The sequence below is a fragment of the Haliotis rubra genome, unplaced genomic scaffold (genome assembly GCF_003918875.1).
Source record: "Haliotis rubra isolate DU_JTF1 unplaced genomic scaffold, ASM391887v1 Scf327, whole genome shotgun sequence".
NCBI lineage: Eukaryota > Metazoa > Mollusca > Gastropoda > Lepetellida > Haliotidae > Haliotis > Haliotis rubra.
Window position 1 is genome coordinate 514,213 of NW_025766999.1, and position 22,185 is coordinate 536,397.

The 22,185-nt window shown below is 43.2% G+C and overlaps 1 protein-coding gene across 1 annotated transcript in view; it reads right to left on the reverse strand.

Moving 5' to 3' along the window:
* LOC124283991 (retinal guanylyl cyclase 2-like) overlaps positions 1 to 22,185 on the reverse strand; it is a 388,141-nt gene that overhangs the window by 249,737 nt on the left and 116,219 nt on the right. The window contains exon 7 of the mRNA XM_046720035.1: positions 14,812 to 14,916. Coding sequence (XP_046575991.1) covers positions 14,812 to 14,916 — 105 coding nt within the window. The remainder of the gene's footprint in view (positions 1 to 14,811; positions 14,917 to 22,185) is intronic.

Here is a 22,185-nt window from a genome sequence, read left to right on the forward strand (position 1 = left end):
AGTCCCTAATCCACTATTGTGTATACTACATCAGCGTTCATGCATGAGCGCCCACCCTATGTATGTCACACGAGCGTTCATGTATGAGCACTGGTCTGGTCTCTAGATAGTGAGGCTGGCGTTCCTACATGAACGCTGGACGGACCTCTAGATAGTGAGCTTTGTGTGTCATGCTCGCGTTCCTACATGAACACTCATACATGAAGGCTGACTGAATGTGGTTTCTTGAACAGTTTGTGTTCTGATGTTAAAAATTAAAAAGGGGTGTTCTGCTCGGCTATTCACCTACAGCTCGCTGAGATGGCTGGCTACGTTATGTTGATATCCGCGAAACAGTTTATTGTGAATCTCCTATGATTTGTTTGGTTTTCGTAATGAAGGCTTGTTGGGCCTGTTGCTTCCCTTGTTCTATGATATTTTTTTCTCGTGTTCGCTGATGACGGCGTTTTTACGGGACTTGGTTCGAATCTCTTGCTTCATTCTGTGATATGTTGCGCTTTCTGAGAGCACAAAACGAAACTCTTCCTCAGAGATTTTAGAGTCGGTGAGCGCGATGGAAATATGATCGTCTATCGTGTTTAACTTTGCTTCGGCTAGAATTCTAATTTCGTCAAGTTTCAATGCTTTACTTTGCAGTCTGCGAGACACGTACTTAAGGGTCAATCCCATCAACCCTGCCACTCCGGCTGTTATTTCGATGCCTAGCACCAGGGGTGCGGCCACGATGGTGGATAATAACTCGATACCTGCTACGCCTAATCCCATGCTGACTGAAATCAGAGCGCTGTCAACACTGTCCACAGAATTGACGGCCCTGTGATATTTTTTCTTTAATGCCGACCGCGTATCATGCTCACGTTCTAGTTGTTGTTTGATCTCACATATCTGTCGCAAACGAAACCCGTCTATGGTTTCCAGTGATTTTGCTACTTCATCGTTAAGTAAAGTGTTAGGCTCTGAAAAAACCATGACCACCTCGAGGCTTGTGGTGGGGATTCTTCTTGGTTCTATATAAATACAACAACGTATGTTTTTATGGCGATTGTGGCAGCATATTTTTAACCCCAACAGAATGTTCACATCTTCTCCTGGGACATCTCCAAGAAAGACGTCAATAATAAGTGTAGAACCTTGTATCGCGCTGATCCATGAGTTTGGGACTTCAGTATATTTCTTAATTCTAACCATTTATGTTTGTTTTCTGGACGTGTGACTAACATATTACCTGTTTTATCTGGTAATGTTGATACGTACATCCCTTTTTTTGTGTCTGGAATAAAACTATTCAGTACAACACCATTATTTTTTAGTTTCATGACATTACTATCTTCATCCATGACAAGATATGGGTAGGTAAGGATAATATTGATGATCCAGTTCAACTGAGATTTGAAGACGATTTTTTGACGTGTGTACACGTCGTTTTCCTCGCCGGGCAGATCGAATCTCTGCGTGTCCCCAAGATCGGCTAGCGTTACGTTGGGATGATGATGATTCATCTTGTATATTTTATACAAAACTATGAAATTGTTTTTAATTGGTTATCGGATAATTCCTCGGACGTGTACTTTAAACCCATGAGATGTATGTTGTCGAGTAGGAAAATTTTGGTGAGCGATATCGTGTCTTCCACGGTCATGGTGACTCCTTGCAGACTGGTGTAGGTATTCGCGTTCGCCCGCACCTAAACGGAGCAAACTTGGTATTGTTGTTGTTTTGCCCAGCAGAGTTTGGTCCCTTTCACGATTTCGACGACGTCGTCACGTGATTCGCCAAAGTAGACTTGGATGTACAGCGTGGATTTCGCTGGCAGATTTTCCAGGATGTTTACCATGCTATCGAATTCCGACACCATCTGCAATCCCACGTTTTGCGTCCCAAGTTTGCTCGACAGCATGTGGGCTACACTTTGGCTCAACGTGCTGACGATCATGCTGCGTCTTTGCGTAGGAACGTAAGCCACGAGCAGCGTTCCGTTGTTCACGACTTTCGTCAGGTAGTGATCTTTGTTTGTCCGTTAAAACGTGGGGAGAGTCGAGCGTGATGTTGAGATTCCAGTCGATTTGGGATGGCACTAATACCCATTTGTTGTTGTCATTGAAGATGAGAGTGTAGTGCGTGTTTCTGGAGACTGCCGTGGTCTCAACGTCGTCCAGGTGGAACAGCCTGCCGCAGAAGTCTCGTCATTGCGTATCAGGTCGTACTGCGTCTTGTTGACCAATCCTTCGGTATCGACGAAATCGTCTAGGTCGTTGTTCTTACCACCAGCGGCAGTAGAGGGTGGCAGTTCGACGCGTTTGGAAATGCTGTTTTTCAGTTGCAAGGCATACAGTTTGCCGTCCACTCAGGGTTCGTCGAATCCGCTCGTGTCACCGAGGTCGGAGATTGTTATGTTGGCGCATTTTCTAACACGTGTTCCTGGACCATGAGACTCCGTCATTGTCGTATGTGAAGCGTCGCGCTGAGATATCCTATACTTACGGGATAGTGTTTAACTTCTAACACCGATATTTTCAATTCCGTGATGTTGCCTCGGATTAATTTCTTGTAATGCCGGGACGAAAACGATTCAGGCCTGCCGTCGTTGTACTTTTCCGTTTTCATCGGCACAGTTCTCAGTCCTGCTCAGCTGATCGAGATGAATACACAGTTTGCGATATGGAACGATATCAGGTAATTTCGGGCCTGTCATGGTGGTTTCCGGTGGTATATCATTCGACAAGGTAAACCCGAGCGTATTAGCCAACAGCTTACTGAGTCTCAAGTCGTTTTTTCCGTTATTTAGTTGCGGGTGTTATTGACGAACAGCCTGTTGTTTATGCCGTTGATGCTGGTCCATCGCGGGTAGTAGGTGATTTCGCAGAGTGCGACTTCCAGCTGACCAGACGTGTTATTGATCATGTGCAGCAGTTGAACGGACTCGCCGCTCGTGATTCCCGGAAGCGTCACGTTCATATTGAAAAGTAGATATGTATACTAAAATATAACAATTCAAATATGTACAAACCGGGAGTGTTTTATTCTAAAAGTGATAATATAAGTGCTACCGATCTCACGCAACCGAGTATTGTGGTCGATGCAAAGGATGGTTTACATTTCATGGTTCGGTTCATTGACGTGTTTAAAACTTACAGTTTTTTTTCGGTCACAAATGTGAAAACAGTACACGCTTGGTTCCACAACCCGATGCAGTTCTGGCAGAATCAATTCAATTTTGCCGTGTGGTGCGCGACATCCGAGTGCAACATTGAACGACACTCGTCATGATGAACTAAGTCGGTCTGTATTCTCGTTTCACGTGTACTACCAGATCAGACGTATCCTGAAAGAAATCAGCGCCCCGATTCTGCAGGTCAAGGCGTGGAATGCCAGTAAACAATCCACACGATCGACGTGCGTACGAACGCGTTTGCCGTGAATTGGGAACTAGATCCAAGATGGTCGATTGGCGTTTGCCTGGTCCGAACCACGTTTTGGGCATTCCTATCATTCACAACATGTCTCTCGTGGAAGCCAGCAAATAGCTAGTGAAAGATTGGTGTTACAAGTCGTATCATTACGTCAAGATGAACGAGTGGAACGACGATTACATGGCTTTCGACAACAACAAGGATTACCGCGTTTGGAGGTTTGAGCAGGGACCCGCGGATGATTGGAAAATGTTCATGCTGGACCCTTCGAAAGGGTTTACTTGTGCCGGTGTCATCAGATTGAATGATTAGATTAGAACGTACGTGTAGGCCGTGCTGGGCGTTCAGACGTAAACGCGTTCCAGCATCGTGGGTCGTGAAGGGACGGCTTACAACGCGCAGAAACAGTTCGTGGCTAACGTTGAGGATGCCATTGCTACACCGGTCGATCTACCGAGTGCCATCGAGCGCTATGAAAACGGGCTGGAATATGCCCGGTCAAAAAGGTCGACTACATGACTACTGCGACTAAGGGTGAACAGAGTGGTGGGCTACCACAACGAAATCTTCATAGCGACAGCTGATCAAAAGTTGAATCAGTTGAATCCGGACGTCAGAAACGCGAGTCGAGTCGTGCCACAGTACGAAACGGGCATCGTGGCATCACCACCGGAAGTAGAAGTAGCACCTCAACAACAGCAGCAGCTGCTGTCTCCACACATGCAGGCAAACAAATCAGCGGCATGTCGATCGTAAAACGGCTCTGGTGGTCGGGGGGGATTGCGGTCGGACTGTGTCTCATTTGGTTAAAAATTCCTTAGTGGCGATGTACACCCGACCCACTACGTCAACGACGAAAGCCCACAGGTTTTGACCGAACCACGTGACAGTTTTCGACAGGAAGCCTAACAACCAGGAAACAATGCTGCCCAAGATGCCAGGCAGCGCTTTGGCAGCATTGCCGGCCAGTTTAGCCAGGGCTTCGCAGAGAGATTTCAAATATATATAGTCTCTGACGTCGTCGCCTGATGGGCTTGGTGGTGTTGGTGGTGTTGTACCACCACCGCCCGTCAGCGACATGACCAGGGTCGATATGATGAAGCCCAAAGCCGTCAGAACGCTGGCGATGTTGAATCCTTGTTCCCGGAACAGAATTCTGATCCTGTTGGCCAACGTGGTTTCCTCGTTCAAAACTCGCTGGATGGTTTCGCACCCGCGGCTGATTTGCGACTGGAGGGCTTCCCGTTTTGAGGAAGCGGCTTCCAATCGGGTCCGTCTCTCGTCTTCCAGGTCAAAAAAAATCTTTCCTCGATGATTGTTTTCATTGCTTCATTGTCGTCCACGATCCCGAGTTTTCTTTTCTCGCGAGTGATATGCTCGTCGATTTCGTTCAGTTTACCCATGTTGTTCACGAGTACTCTGCACACGTTTTTTCAAGGCTTCGTCTAGACCCCGAAGTTACCTAAGAGGAAATTCGAAACTGGGCAAGGGTTCGTTCTAGTATGTGGTCAATAATTTTTTGATTTTGTCAGACGCTTCTTTGGCACGCTGGGGCAATTCTCTCAGATCAGCACCACCACCGAGTTCGGTCCTTACGTTTTGCAGATCTCGGACGACCTTCGGTGGAAGTTTTGTTTTGGGTCATGCGCCGCCGTAGTAATCTCGCAGGTTTAATTTGTCACGGATCAGTTGACTACCGCCACGGCGACTGGCTAGCGTCGACAGGGCGAGCGGTTTTCTCGTGTGTTTGTTCATCAGATCGACCTCCGGATGAACTTTCAATCACAGAGTCCCTTCATTGTCGATTTTGAACTTCGGATAGTCACGACCCAATGGTTCGACGTAATTTATATCGCGCTTTAAAGCATTGTAATACTCGGCCACTGCCTGCATTTAAAGCTCGTTACCCATGGTGTCCCCAATGAATGAGGTGTCCTCTGCTGCATCATCATCATCATTGTTCAGCTGGTGTACGTCAAAATCGTCCATCGGAATATCGTCAACCATTTTTATATTAAACTTATACTGAAAGCCATTAAAAATGCAATTTTACATTCATACTTTCTTTACTCACACTAATTTCAACATATATAAACCTAACTGGCAGATATGTTTTAAGTGAACATCTGTGAATAATTTCATCTGAAAATATCCAGTCAACAACAACATCAGTGACGCAACAACAACATCACACAAAGGAGGGGTCACTTGCAGTCAATATCGTGTGTGTCCACCGTGCGCTGAAAGACATGCTTGCAGTCTTTGGGGCATTGAAAGACACACATTTCTCAGGAACAGCTGTTGGATGGTCTGCAGCCTCTGATGGTCTGTGGTCTGATCATGACACCACCCCCTCCAAAACGATCATGTTCAAGGACACAGTTTGGCGCAAGTCATTCTCCTTTACGTCGATAAATCTGTTCATGTCCATCAGCAAAGGATAAGTTAAACCTGGATTCATCTGAAAAAATGACATCTGGCCATGTCCTGTTGCCAAGATTGGCCCCATTTGCTGCCCATCGCTGTCTGGCAAGTCTGTGGCGATGCAATAAGGTTGGACCACGGTACGGGTGACGACACCGGATGTTGAAGGCAGCAAGGCGTCCTTGCACCTTTGGGGCACTGAAATGATGTTGACTTGTCCCAATTGTCCTCCTTGCCTAATCATCAGCTGTTTGGAACCGATTTCGCAAGTGTGAAACTCGGATATTGCGGTTTTGTCGAGCTGTTATCACAGGTGGTGCACCAGGTCTTGGACGATCAGCAACACTTCTGGTAGCCCAAAACCGTTGTCTCAGTCGATGCACATTAAAGTGCCTGGCAATCATCACATCTGAAGCACCTTGGCTGACCATACCGATAACCTGATTCCTTTCGTCCTGTGTCAAGTGTGGCATTTTCTCAAAGTGATTGAGTTCCACAATTCCTTGTGCTTTTACAGGGCCTGGGTGCAGGTAATGCATGTGCACAACGTGTTTCATGAATGTGGTTGTGTTTACGAGACAAAGTTCATGTGAGAGGAATGCTCCGGGACTCGAACTCGAAATGGGCCAGAATAACAGCCTTTTATCCCTACATCCTCTGTATCGCAGGAAAAAAAATCTTCAATAGGACTTTTATAAGTTTCAGGACAACAAATACCAATTGTGTTTTTAATGGCTTTCAGTATATAATATACATAGTTTCAATATATAAAAAACAATGTCGCTGACCTACGGACGAAAACTAGATCCTTTCCGAAGATCGAGAGAGCCGCTCGGTGTCAAAGCCGTGAGTCAGTCGGTGACCATCACCAACAATCCGAGCACGATCGATCAAAACCAAACGCTGCTGGTTCGATTCCCCAACCTAGGCGCGAACGAGGTCATCATCCCCGGCACGGCTTGACTGGCTTTTCACATCACGTTGGAGTCCATGAATGATAAACGCACGATCTTGAACAACCTTGGTCGTGCCATCATCAAGAAAACCACCATGAATATCAGCGGGAACGAGGTGCTGAGCATCGACGACTTTGTCGGAATAACGACATATCGAACAAAATCCGTGTGAGGTACGTTTTTACGCAAGACCAGCTCGACAATATAATGGAAGGAGAAGAAGCCATCACCGAGGCATACGGGAATCGGTTTTGCATACCGCTCGACTTTGAGCTGCTCGAGGGGCACATACCATTTTACAAGGCAGTGCTGGGCAACCGGCTGGAATACTGAACTCACGTTCAATGACTACGGAAGTTATGTACACTTCATATGTGAAAAAAACTATCTGAATATAATTATTTTTCATTTTAAAAAACGTTTCACACATTGATATAGCAACGAACGAAAAAAATCCTATTAGAGATTTGAATTCGCATCTGGATATAGCAGCAATGCCAACTGTTCGAGAACTCAACAGGATTGCCAAAGAACACGGAGTGATCGGTTACTCCTGTTTGAAAAAAACCTCTGCTGCTGAAACTGCTCGGCATGAAAGACGAATCCTCGGTGAAACAACTAAGCTCAGAGCAAAAGAACATGGGCTCAGAGGTTATTCATGCATGAGAGGTTATTCCGAGCTCCTCGAACTGCTGGACGAACACAAACCCGTCGAACTACGGTTCGCGCAGACGAAGCACGCCATAAGGAATTATCTGAGAGGCTGGAGGATGGACGTCGACAAAAACATGGACTTCGACGATATCAAACCCGTGATCGACGACAAAGTCGATGAGGAACTGAACGATCCTGGAAGCCTCAAATTTTCAATCACGGTGAAAATGTCGCTGCAAAAACAGCAGACGGACGGCACCACCGATCACGTTCAGCCTTACTTCAGAGCCATGCAAGAAGTCTCGACTCAACCCAAATCCATCGACGCGTCCATCGACACCTCGTTTGCAAAAATACGAGAATCGCGGTAACGCTACACGCACATGGGCTCGGGCTGGGTCATGGACATGATCAACACAGTCTACCTAGACATAGCGAACTACATACCATTCAAAGGAGGGTCGTACCTAGACTTGGCACCGTACTACAAGAAAAAGCAAGCCATGACCAAACGTCAAAAACAAAGACGATGATTGCATGAGGGTTGCGATCAGATCTGCGAAGTTTCCGGCCAAAGCACATTCAGACAGACTTTCGAGCTATCCCGAAGACGATGGGATCAACTGGGACGGCATAGACGAACCCACCCCCATCTCCCATGCCACCAGAATCGAAAAACAGAACGACGACATAGCCATCAATATCTTTGGACACGAAGGGAATAAAACGATCGTGCACAGGCACAGCTCCCTCACAAACAAACACCGCAAGATGATCAATATATTCATGTTCCACCAAGGCAACAAGTATCACTACACGTGTATAAAATATTTTAACAGACTGTTGTACGATCAATCGAAGCATAAGAAAAATAAACATGTCTGCACGGCTACACGCAAGCCGACCTGCTGGAAGTGCACCGGGAGGATTGTCAAGGCGTGGGACAGACGGCCATCCGAATCGACATGCCCAACGAAGAGAAAAACACTCTAAAATTTATCAACCACAAACATCAGATGCCCGTGCCCTATGTCATCATCGCCGACTTCGAAGCACTCATCAAAAACATCCACACGTCCCTGGAAAAATGTTTCATGCATAAAACGAAAGAACACAAAGCCTGCGGGTTCGGGTACGAGGTCGTTCGATGCGACGGGGAAAACGAACTCTCCCTTGGTCTACCGAGGTCCCGACGCAGCCGAACGATTTCTTGCGTGTTTGCGGCTCGAAGAGAGAAAAATCAGGGAAGCTTTGTCGAACCCTGCTCACATGCGTATGACACGGTGGGACAGGTTCCTTCATACACGAGCTATATATTGCCACGTGTGCCCGGGACGTCTTAAAGACGACGACACCGTTCAAGATCATTGTCACATGATCGGTAACTACCAAGGCGATGCCCACAACAAATTTGAAGCTCAAATCAATCCCAAAACCATCAAAATCCCTGTCGTGTTTCACAATCTTCGCGGTTACAATTCCCACCTGATCATGCAGGCCATTGCGAAGGTCAACGGTAAAATAACGTGCATCCCCAACAACATGGAAAAATACATGTAGTTCTCCTTAGACGGTTCGAGATTTATCGACAGTTTTCAGTTCCTGTCATCGTCTCTAGACAGTTTGGTCAAAGCCAACAACACTAACGACTTCACCAACAGATACACCGATGCCAAGACTCGACCTCTGCTGCTGAGGAAGGGCGTCTACCCCTACGAATACATGGACGACTGTTCCAATTTCGACGAGACGCCCCTACCTCCCCGCAAATGTTTTTTACAGCAGTTTGACCGATACCCACATCTCCGAAGAAGATTATGTGCACGCGCAAAAAGTGTGGAACGCATTTCACTGAAAAACGATGGGCGATTACCACAACCTGTACTTGAAAACCAATGTGCTGCTGCTGGCCGACGTGTTCGAAATATTCAGAAAAACGCGCTGGATCCTGCGTGGTATATCTCCTCCCCCCCGGTCTCTCTTGGGATGCCTTGTTGATAAAGACCGAAGTTGAATTGGAATTGTTAATGGATTACGACATGCACCTGTTCGTGGAGAAAGGCTTGGGAGGCGGGATTTCGTTCACATCCAAACGATACGCAAAAGCCAACAACCAATAGGTGAAAGGCTACAACTCGAGCAAACCGACCCAACACATCCTCTATCTCGACACCAACAACCTGTATGGCTGGGCCATGAGTATCTCCCCACCTGTGGACTTAAATGGGTGGACGACCCGTCCAATACCAACGTGAATACCATCCTGAATATTCCCAAAGACTTCGAATTAGGATACATATTTGAAGTGGACTTTGAATATCCAGTGGAATTACACGAATCGCACTACAGCTATCCGCTGGCTCCCGAACAATTGACGGTGAACCCGGACTGGTCTGAATATCAACGAAACTTGCTAGGAGACAACAAACCGGCTAACGTGGAAAAGCTCGTGCCAAATTTAATGAACAAAACCAAATACATCGTTCATTACCGTAACCTGCAACTCTACCTGTCGTTGGGGATGAAGCTGAAAAAAGTACATCGCTCGTTCACATTCCGTCAAAGTCCCTGGATGGAACCATACATCCGGCTGAACACTGAGCTGAGGAAAAAAAGCCATGAGCGACTTCGAGAAAAACTTCTACATGAGCATGAACAACTCGGTGTTTGGCAAAACCATGGAAAATTTGAGAAAACGCGTGAACGTGAAGCTAGTCAGATCCAGCGAGAAAGAAAAACTCAGGAAACACATAGCCAGTCCAGCGTTCAAACAAGCAAAATATTCGACGACGATTTGGCAGAGCTGCACATGAACAAAACCCACATCAGATTCAACCGGCCTGTTATCATGGGGATGGTCATCCTCGAGTTATCCAAATTCTTGATGTACGAATTCTACTACAACCACATGAAAAAACAGTACGGCGACAATTATGAAGTCCTCTACATGGACACGGATTCCCTGCTGATGGAAATTCACACCGAGGACGTGTCGAGGACATGAAGAAAAACATGCACCTGTACGACACCAGCGACTACCCCAAAGATCACCCTATACACAGTCAAGTCAACAAAAAAGTACTCGGCAAGATAAAGGACGAATGCGCTGGCACGATGATCGCTGAGTACGTCGGCTTGAGACCCAAGATGTATTCCATCAAGAAAAGCAGACGACAACAAAATCAGAAAGGCGAAAGGCGTGAAAAAACAAGTGGTCAAAAAAACACATCAAGCACGCCAGATTCAAGGAAGCCCTGTTCAAGAATAAAACACTAGACGAACATGCTGAGAAGCGACGGACACTGGATATACGGACTGAGAATCAACAAGACACCGCTGTCTCCCATGGACACGAAAAGATGGATTGCCATAGATGGAGTCACCACTTACGTGTACAGACACACGCACATATTAAATAAGTAACACGCAGGCAATACATACATATTGGAGAAAATGTATTACAGCCCGCGTGATACTGGAAAGGCGCGGACGCCATCACGAAACTCGCCAAAGCAGCTCAAGTTTCAGAAGAGAAAGCCAAAGCCTAGCTAAAAAAACAAGCTATCTGGCAAGTCTACCTACCGGCGCCTCAGTACATCCCGAGAAAAACAATTCGACATTTCAACGCTAAATCGCGTGCACCGAACCGACCTTCTGTTTCTCCCTTATGAGACATAAAACCTACAAGTATGCTCTGACAGTCGTTGAAGTCGCCAGTCGCTACAAGGAAGCAGAACCGTTGACGACCAAAGATTCGAATGAAGTCGCCAAAGCCTTAGAATGCATCTACAAACGCAGTCGCTTGACATGGCCTATTGTATTGCAAATTGATCCCAGACGCGAGTTGATGGGAGCCGTGTTGCAGCTGCTGGCCAAACACAAAGTCCAGGTGAGACGAGGTATAGCGGGAGCTCACCGTAGCCAAGCCATCGTGGTCAGATTCAATCGCACCTTAGCCGAACGCCTGTTCTCACACCAATACTCACAAGATTTAATGTATCTCAGAAACAGAAACACGGAAAGGGTCGTAAGCTTACCGCGAGTGTCGGATGCTATCATCAACAAAGTCACCAGACTCGTGGGCAAGAGACCCGTCGAAGCCATCAAAATGTTATCTGTTAACAACACCAAATCAGCAGCAGCACATCGCGATAAAACAGAGAAAACATTACCAGACCCGGTCAGTGTTAGATACTTGTACGAGCCTGGTGAATACGAGGGAGACACCAGAAAACGCGCCACCGATCCGATATGGTCCATGAAAACGTACAACGTCGACCTGGTCGACATCAAAGATTGCGAACCGAACTTGTACTACTTGAAAGACGGGCCGCCGAGAGCATTCGTCCGAGAGGAGTTGATGATCGTACCTCATGACACAGTCCCTTTTCGATCGCCCACTGTATGATAATTGTCACCATTTTGTGTGTGTGTGTGTGTGTGTGTGTGTGTGTGAGAGAGAGAGAGAGAGAGAGAGAGAGAGAGAGAGAGAGAGAGAGAGAGAGAGAGAGAGAGAGAGAGAGAGAGAGAGTGTGTGTGTGTGTGTGTGTGAATGAAAGGCCTTGATTTTTCCCGACCGACCCCATGCTCACTTAAACGTCAATATTTCAGAAACTATTCGACCGATGTTCGTCAAATTTTACATGCAACTCAGTAGTTGTATACACAATGGGGCCACGGGATTAGGGACTCCTCAAGGGCTCAATGTTTTTTAAATTGAGCCCTTGGGAGGACCTGGTCAACATCCTGGCTCCTCAAACCTTACTCGAACAGGGGCCAGCTTACAGCAGAGCAGTCCTACTTCAACTATCGTCTCAACAGTGCACGAATGACGATAGAAAATAGCTTTGGGCGATTCAAAGGCAGGTGGAGATGTTTCCTGAAAAGACTGGATGTTGACATTGGATTTGTGTCCACTCTTGTGGCTGCAGCTGTAACGTTACACAACGTGTGTGAGACTTGGGGTTTGCCCTACCTGGTGGAGTGAGACATAACAGAGACGGACACTGCCCAACCAGGACCTGGGTACAACGAAGCTAGACTCAATGCAAATGGCAAGAACATAAGGGATGCCCTAGCTAGGCACTTTTGGGAGCAGCATTAGAAACTGAACAGAAAAGTTCAATGAACATTTCACTTCACTTTAATCAGTGAAAGTCAAATAATATTCCAGAATATGTCTCTACATTATTAACGCAAGAATCATGTAAAATACAACTTGATGTAAAACATGAAACATCATTGGCTTGAAATAAAATATTGTTTGACATTTATTAAGTTATTTTTTTACGTTATTTTTTAAAAAATAACGAACTAAAAAACGGAATCTGGCAGCAACGAGGAAACAATCCTTTATGACAGCCAATATTCTCCCTTTTCTAGCATAATGTAATTAAAGGGTCCCTTTAAAAAACACAACGATAAAGAGATTGGACTAAAGATAAACAGTTCCATGTCTACATATTAATGAACGTCTTGCCATTGGCGTCCATGGTGACAGACCGACGCTAGCCAGTTAAGGTATCCATCAGGTCGCTGGAATCATCAAGTCCTCTCACAGATGTGGAGAGGAGGTTAAGCGGCTGCAAGAAGGTGTTAGATGGGCCTGGGGGTTGAGGTTGCGCAGAGCTAGGACCTGGATACATCTGAGCACGGCTGTCAAGAAGCAACTGAAACATTCGGAGATGGTGTTCTCTGTCTACAGCTCTCTGTTTTTCTTCCATCTCCAATTACTTCGGCTCAAAATCACGTTTTGCTGCTCCATCATGAAGTTTTCTCATCTCATAATCCAAACGTGCCTTTTCAAGTTCAATCTGCTTGCCCTCAATCATCTCATTAGACTTGGTAAACTTGTCCATCACAGTATTAAGTGAAATCTCTAGTCTACTCTTCCTAGCTTTCCCTTTCCCTTTCGTGATGGAAGCTGCATGTTTGCCACTGTCTGTGTTACCATTTCCTGTCTTGGGTTCAGCACAGCCTGCAGATTGTAGGTCACTGTCATCTTCAACAGTACCAGTGGAATCCCGAGCCTTACTGGTACCAGGTTCATCGTTGACAGCAGTGTCATCAGGGCATGTAGGTGCAGCGGACCCGTCCTCATACTCATCATCAGCATCAGCATCAGCATCATCATAATCAGACTGCAGTTTGTCAGTTGGCATACTTTGTACAATTTTCGTTGCTGAGGTTCACGGACGGTCTTATAATATCATGTTCAGTTCAGTGTAGTATTTACACAGCGATCTAAACTGACCACTCCTTTTCATCATGTCCCTGCAGGTTCTATAGGTCTTTCGAAGTGTTTTCATTCGCTCCTTGCACTGGTTCGCTGATTTAGCAAAACCTCTTTCCTTCATAGCACCTGAGACGTTCCGGTAAACCACCGTATCCGAGGATGATGCACAGTCAAGTTAAGCCTGTATGTGTAATTCATTCCAGATATCAAGAAGACACGTTGTTTCTTCTTCACCCCCATCATTTCCACGGGACCGTTTGGATTTAGGAGGCATTTTCAGTGCTGACCTAAGCGCTTGCAAACAGATTGAATGTCTAAAAGTGGTTGCGTGATTTCTATAAATAGATTTCCTTGAACTGATGTACAGTTTACTTTGATGCATAGGTGTGTTTTGACCAAAAAACCTAACACTGTATAGTGTTAAAAACGCGTTTATATGCATCAAATACCCCAGGGGGCAAATATACCCCCGTAGGTAAATAATTTGCCCTACCTCTGGAGCAAGGGCAAATATACCCTCCAGGGTAAATTAACCCCCGGGGGTATTTGCGTTTACACGAAATAAATACCCTCATGGGGGCAAATATACCCCCCGGGGGTATTTGGGTGCATGTAAACACGGCTTTATAAGGGCTTTCTTTTGCATGCATAAACAAACTCCGCCTCCTGCAATGTACGTGATGTTAGGCAAGTGCAGAAATATGCACCCCAAGTATAGTCTGCCCTTTCTACATTTTACTGAGGACATTGGTCTGCTTAAAACAAGCATCCGCTTCAGCCTGCAGAGAATGTGAAGACATTAAGGTGATTTTAATGGCCCGATGAAAACGTTTGGGATTCATGGCAGATAACCCATGTGCTATTTTAGCGTTATTCTTTCAAGCGATAACGTAAGTGCACAGGGCAACGTTTTATAATACTACATGAAAAAGACCTGAAAATCACGTCTTCGTGTACTCCGAATAATTCATCCAGTTTTTCGAGTGCATTTGGCCTTTCGACCCACAACATAACCAACAAGGAAAACACATACCGTGTTTTCTAATTTCAATCTCGCTTGCCATAATGTATTGTGCGCGAGGTTACAACTGATCGAAGTGTTTAGAGGATATATATGTATATAGACACATACCTCTAAGCTGCCTCTACTACAGTATTCCATCACCAGGGAAGACTTGACTGGATCCACCAAAAGTCCCACACAAGGATTTAAGTTCTCGTGCCGCATATCCCGGAGCTAAGAACACAGAACGTGAATTATTGATGTGATAATTTGTCCGGTTATAACAATGCAAACTAAATACATCAACTGCAATTAAACTGAGTTTAAACGCTCCATAGGACAGATGACAATTGCTGTCGTAATGAGACAAAAACATCTGAAGGGAGGCTGCACCTAATAGACATTTGCTGTTGAACATTACGACCTTGTCTCGATCAATTTACGTTTTGACATCGATCATATGCAGTACTATTGTGTTATTGTTCTTTTCCATTTTCCATTTAAAATAGCAGATGTACCATAGCACAAAACTTCGACAAAAGAGAACATTAAATAGTTGGAACAAGTCATCTGTTTGGATAAACATTTACCTCTGTCATGCATTTCGATTATCTACATATGATGTACAAAAAAACTTGTCATGTTATCAGAATAGTTCAGTCATCCACTATCAACGGGACAACGATCAAGGTTATGAAAACTATATTTCCAGTGTGTCAGCAACGAACGTTGTTTGGCACTTCATGCTCAAGGACGAAACTGGTCTCTATTGACAAACAGCGATGGAATGATAACGTCTAGTCAACGCCCAAACTAAGAACTTTTTAACTTTTTAAGACTGAATTGTGCACTGAGAGGTACACCCGACTCCCAAAATATCAGCGATCTATACTTGCTTCCCTGAGATGTGGTTCCCTAAAGCTTGCGATCGAAACGGGCCGATACTGCTCCCCTCCTATTCCCGCTACGCTATGCTTTTGTAAACATTTTATAAACCTATCTCAGGATTTCTCTATTCATTTTCACGTTACTTCATTTCTTGTAAAACACTCGAGTGGAATTTTCGTAAATATTTTAAAAAACCCTTTGGAATCTGACTGAAACCACGTGGTTGTTAAAGGCATGGGCGCAGTAATTGCACATGCTGCTAGTGCGCGGTCGCACTTCAGGAATATTTTCGAGTTGGTGACTGACCCAGAAACGCAGAAGTATTTGATTTCTTGAATCAAAATACACTACTCTTTTGTGGTTCTCAATTAACGATTTATAAGTCAGAGAATACACTTCTCCTCGGGTTTGGTAGCAAAAGCAAACCTTGGAGGCGGGAAATTGTCCCTCCTCCGCGGGTTTACATTTGCTGCCACAACCTCGGAGGCGTGTTTTCTCCTTTACGTACAAGTTGAAGAGGAAATCCATTTTCTTTTACACTGCCCCTTTTATGATGATATTCGTACATTTTACTTTCAGAATATGTTTCAGCATACCCCTGTAGATATTACCTTTTTGAATAATCACAGCAATTTACCACTTTTATGAAACATGTGCTTCATAATGTTTATGCGTAGGAAACTATTTTAAGTATAATTTTACCATGTCTTATATTCATATATATTATGTCATATGCATTTTATATTTATTATATCTTTAAATTATACCTATATAGTATTATGTATCATTTTGCCTTATGTTATGATGTATACACCCGTGCATTAATTAGGCACCACCCTATTTTGAAAATAAGATGTGATGCTACAGAAAAGTTAGGGTATCAATTTAATCAACCTGTAGTTAAAGAGGCTTTATCCACTGACAGTTTTACAAATACCGTAACCTTTTCTATTCTTTATAAAAGAATAGGTTGATGGAAATGTGACGGGACTGAATTTTTACCCCAATAACTATTCCTCTCCTGCTCAAACTACACAATTAAATTAAGTTTTGACTAACAATAACACTTCTGTTATATACCAAGATGACATTTACACATCAAGTAAGCTTTAATTATGCATAATCAGGAAGAACACGAATGTCAAAGATTCGCACCTTTCTTCAAACAATTCAGATTGCTAATAGACAAAAACTGAAAAAGGCAACATTAATAAGATTTTGGAATACATTTTTTTATGATTTTGAGTTTATTGTAATGAATAAACACTTCTCCTTGCCGGATGCTGATAATTACAGCTAAAATCTGTTTGTTTTGTTTGTAAAGCAACTTTTACTGCATTTTAAAAGTTTCCTTATATTTAGTTTGACTTTAACTTTTTCCTAAATCTTAGTTTAAAAAACTTTCATCCATTCACAATAAATAACGAATTTATAGGCCACACAACAATCAATTATTACTTTAACTTTTCAAAACAAGGTAACTTGTATTAGGACAGAAAAACACCTGTTTTAAATATAGGCAATTATCCTAATTAAAGTACATGGTAATTTCAATGATGTTTTCGTTTTTGAGACGTTTATATGCTTGCTCTATCAAATTATAAAGGTTATTTTTGGGAAAGAGTTTAGAATTTCATTTCAGACAAAATTAATTGGCAAAAATACAGGGTGGTGCTTATTTTATCCACAGATGTATATTTAGTATTTTGTAAAACATTATCTCTTATAACCCTTTTACGATTCAATATTCCAAATGATGTGTACTAGGCGTCATTAATAAAGGTTCAAATGATATACAGCACATGTAAAGAAAAGTTTCTCAGAAATAAGAACTAATGTCTAATGTGTTGACAAACGTGACACATCGCAACATACAGACAAAAAGTTCAAGCAGCACCAGCAAACATCAGTTGTGTAGACCAACCCCCCAAAAATGAAAATGACAAACATGAACTACTCGGTCATTCTATATCTTGTGTGCCCGCCTCGCGCGTCTAAGACACAGGTGCTCCTTATCAAGTTCATAACGAAAGCTTACGGAATCGCAGTCCATTCCTCTACTAGAGCTCTGCGGAGTCCTGGGAGATCCATTGGTGTCTGATTAACCAGCTCAGAGACAATGACCTACTTTTCAAGCCGATCCGAATTGTCTCGTGTGAAAGTGAAAAGAGTCACTACAAACAGCTATGGTTACACTAAATTCTAATTCCTTGTTTAATAAGAAAATGATATTTACATATTAATTTTAATTTTAAAGTTTACAAAATCGTATTTCTATATTTTATGTCGAGGTTTTGACAGCATCTCGTTAACTAAGACGTCACAGACTGCCCCTGTTTGAAGAGGTCGTACAATGATTCACAATTCATCTGGCTCCCTGCTTACACCTGTTGTGTGTTCTTTGCGCTTATTAAATGTTTTTTTGTAACGTACAATGTTAATATCAAACTTTTCTAGCGGCCGAGCCTCGGTTTTGAGATTTCCACAATTTCCAGATTTCCGTTTGTCAGAGCACGCTATACGACAGAGCACGCATCACGACATGTTTGCAAGGATTAGAAGGAGCGTCGAGTTGCAACATACAAGTGATTAGATGCATCAAATAATACTGAATAATATTTGTATATCCAGTTGATTGAGTCGGTCTCAAAATTCTGGACAGGTCATTGTACTAAGTTGCGTAATTGGACGGAACCCAGTCAGCAGGAAACGAGACTGATGTGTAATCAATGTTTTGATCCCAGGCATGATCAAATGTGTTGAGGTCTGACGAGCATGCTGGCCTCTCCATCGCTCTACACCCTGCTGCCTAAGGAATTCCGTGATTATCTTGGTCCTATGAGGCTTAGCGTTGTCGTCATGCAGTTAAGAGAGGCGACCATAAGAGCCATGCACATCTTGCATGAATGGTACTGCTATAGGACCCAGAACTCTGTGTTTCATGAAATAATGTTACCAACAGCCTGACCCTTCATGCTTGTCGTAAGAGGCGACTGACGGGATCGGGTGGTCAGGCTCGCTGACTTGGTTGACACATGTCATCGGTTCCCCATTGCGCAAATCACTGCGCAAATCACATTTGTTGATCACTGGATTGCCTGGTCAAGACTCGATTATTTACAGACCGCCGCCATATAGCTGGAATATTGCTGAGTGCGGCGTAAATCTAAACTCACTCACTCACTTGACCCTTCATTAATGATGCCGAATATCTTTTAAACCACGTTGTATAAGAGGTGAGACTTTAATAAACTATATTGTATTGTGTTGTAAGCCCGATAGGTTGCTAAGCTCTATATTTAGATATTATTGAGGGCTTGCCCAACCTTTTTAGCAACAATCATGTGTAAGCCCCGGCTTGTTTTATAATGGTAGCTGCGCCCCTGATGAGGCTCTGAGATCTAAGGCGGTTCGCATTGTCTGATCATAAATCCTTCATAATCTTGGAATTTCTGCTGTTCAGTAAATAATGCTGACGTTGTATGTTTCTCCTGCAAGTGACAAAGCCGCTGACAAGACAACGGTTTTGCAACGGAGACCTCCAATTTATGGACCTAATATCATGATGTTTCGCACGGGGAACATGCACGTATCTGTACATTTTGACGAGAAAACGCATTATTAGTGTTCTTACCAAATGACATCATATTGTTTATGGGGTAATGTCCATCAAATATTATATGTATCTCCCTTAACAATCTCGACGTCAACTCGTTAAAAACAACAAAAGGCATATATGTCAAGAGAATGGAACTTTAATACATAAGGATTAAGCAAACAAATAAGTGTCATGAAAAGGTTCTTGTAGTGTCTGAGGTGGCGGATTACGCTGACGTCGATCAAGAGTATCCCATAGATGTTCAATGGGGGACAAATCGGGTGATCGAAAAGGCGCACTGTCTGGTTGGAGATTTGGCGCAGTCCAGGGATTTGGATTGTTGTGGATGATGCGGCCGTAGTATTTGAACGAAGATGTCTCAACCGGATGTAGCGATCCTGGGCGGCGGTGGTAACTCTAGGTTGACCTGACCTGAGTCTGTCATTAACTCTCCAAGTATTATTGTATCGGGTCCATAGGTTTGAGATGGTCTGTCTGGACACGCTGTTCAAAGTGCCTTGCCACCTCATGCTGCGATGCCCGTACTTGTAAACGGCCGATGGCGTTGTGTCGTTGAGCTTCTGTCAGTCTTTTCGTTCTCTTGTCATCTATAGTGGCTTAAAGCAATACAGTTGGGTATCATTGATGTGGCTTTTTAAAGCATACAGTCATAGGCTCCAGCTCAAGGTGATACACAATTTCATGCTGCGCGTGCATTTCATGTAGGGTGCGTTTTAGTGATTCACTACAGACGTGAGTGTAACGTTCGTTTTTGTTCAACGTTTTTTTCAAACGTTTTGCCGTCGGCAACGTTTCCCCTCATGTTGGGATTCAGCATGGATTGTTTTGTGTCAAATACTTTCCTAAACTTCAAATTTTTCTTACGTAAATTTCTTTTCTTGAAGAGTATATTTGTTTAATAGTAATTGTTATTCTGCAGTGTAATTCATTGTGTAATTGAAAATTGTTTCGAATCTTTTACGCAGGACCGGTAACTCCAAAAGTTGGAACTGTGGTTCTATGTGCTTCGCAGCAGTGAACATGAAGATCGTACATATTTTACAATTTTGCTTGAATCGACAACCTACACTACGGCGTATGAAACAGAGAATGGAATACAATCGTGTACAATAAACATATCCCCTTTTTAGTGTCTTTAAAAGTTCAAGTAAATTTGAACTTACATAACAATTATCGAGATAAACAGTAATATTATGAAGTTGGCATGGAATGACTCCAACAAAGAAAGATTCAGAGGAGAATACTAACGTAATTTTGTTTTGATATTTGGAAACAAAACATCTTAATAGTCACCTTCCGTTACTAAAATTTCACAAAAAGTTTGTAAAATCGCAATAAACACACAAAAACGTACTCGTCTTTCCGCCTATTACGGAAACACCCGACAGTTAATGAGCACAGGGGGTATCACGTGACATGACGTCATATGTGCCTATTGCTGATGGCTTCCTCTTTTATTATACCTTGCAAATTAACAGAGTCCATGGGTTCTGAAGCAATAAAAGATGTTCCTAATGTCATTTCAGAAATGGATGTTACACCGTATCAATAGGATCCGATTTTACATCTTGCACGACAATATTCCCGTGAAGATGAAAAAGAAGAATCAAGTGAAACGGAGCCGGAGGCACCGGTTGATGTCAAAATAATTTTAAAAATAGACCATATGATTTATCAGGAATATTATTTGTCAGCATAATGTTTTGTAATGTGATTGCAGTTACTTTTGTGTCAAATGGGTGACTGCAGGGTGTCTGTGATTAACAAATTATGATTATGCTTCAGACGGGGGAAAATTGAAAGTATCTGCTATAACAATTACACTGGAATTATTTGGTTGAAAAAAAATTAGGATCCCCGCCCTCAGTAATAATGTATGAAGTCTCCATACAAGATACCAGCCTGGTCGAGCAGAGATAATATCAGCGACGCAGATAAGTTATTCCCCGAAAACTGATGAATCATAAAATACTAGTCAGGACAATGTATGTTTCCCTAGTTTTAGGTTATGGAAATAGTTATTGTGCTCAGTCATAACCTTAGAATGGCATCTTGTCAGCCAATGAGAACAACTTTCACGACACACTATTTTGACAAATAGCGAGTCTGATGCTGACGTGCGTAATTGAACTAAATGGGAAACAATGGCTGTAACATGTACATCCTGATTTGCCGTTGTATTCGTCAATTGTTCAGATAGACTGCAGCATTTAGGGCTCCAAACCGGAATGAACATTATAGCGACACATTTTTAAGCTCATGTGAAATCTCTTACTGATTTTGATAATTTATATCTCATGGGTACTAGTCGAACTGCCCCGGCTACAAAATGCCCCAGCAAATTTGGTCATTGATCCTTTTTGGTCAAATGTATTTCAATATATTCAAAAATATACCATAAATGCATAGTTTCTGTTAACTTTAATATTAAATACTTCATATAAAAGTTATTAGGAAGTAATATTTCTGATAAATGTTCCATTAGTAAACTTATAACTGTCGCAGGTTCGGGTCTCTTATTGTCCGAGACAAATATTAGGAGACGGAGTTGTTTTAAAAAGCTGTTTATTTGCCTGTAATTGGAAAAGTCAACATCATAAAATGTTGATATCTGTCTGCCTTCGTCCGAGCAGACAGGTGACAAGAGAAGGTGAAGTCAAGTTGTCCTGACGTCATAGGCAAAAGCCCGTAAATTACCTCGATCTCCATGAAGAACATAATGTCAAAGTTGACAAAACCATGCATTTATGGCACATATTTTATCATTTTAAATCATTTGGGCATTTTGACTCCCCCTCTGGGCAATTTGACAAATTTTGCTGGGGCATTTTGTAGCTGGTGTAATTCGACTGGTACCCAATTTTATCACATCCGGACTTGTTTTAATCTAAAATACGACTGACCGTAAGTGGTAACATGGAATGATGTAGTATAAATGAATCTCGTGGGTACTGCTTCCTTCTTCAGCCAAGCTTTTGAATGTTCATAGCCCATGT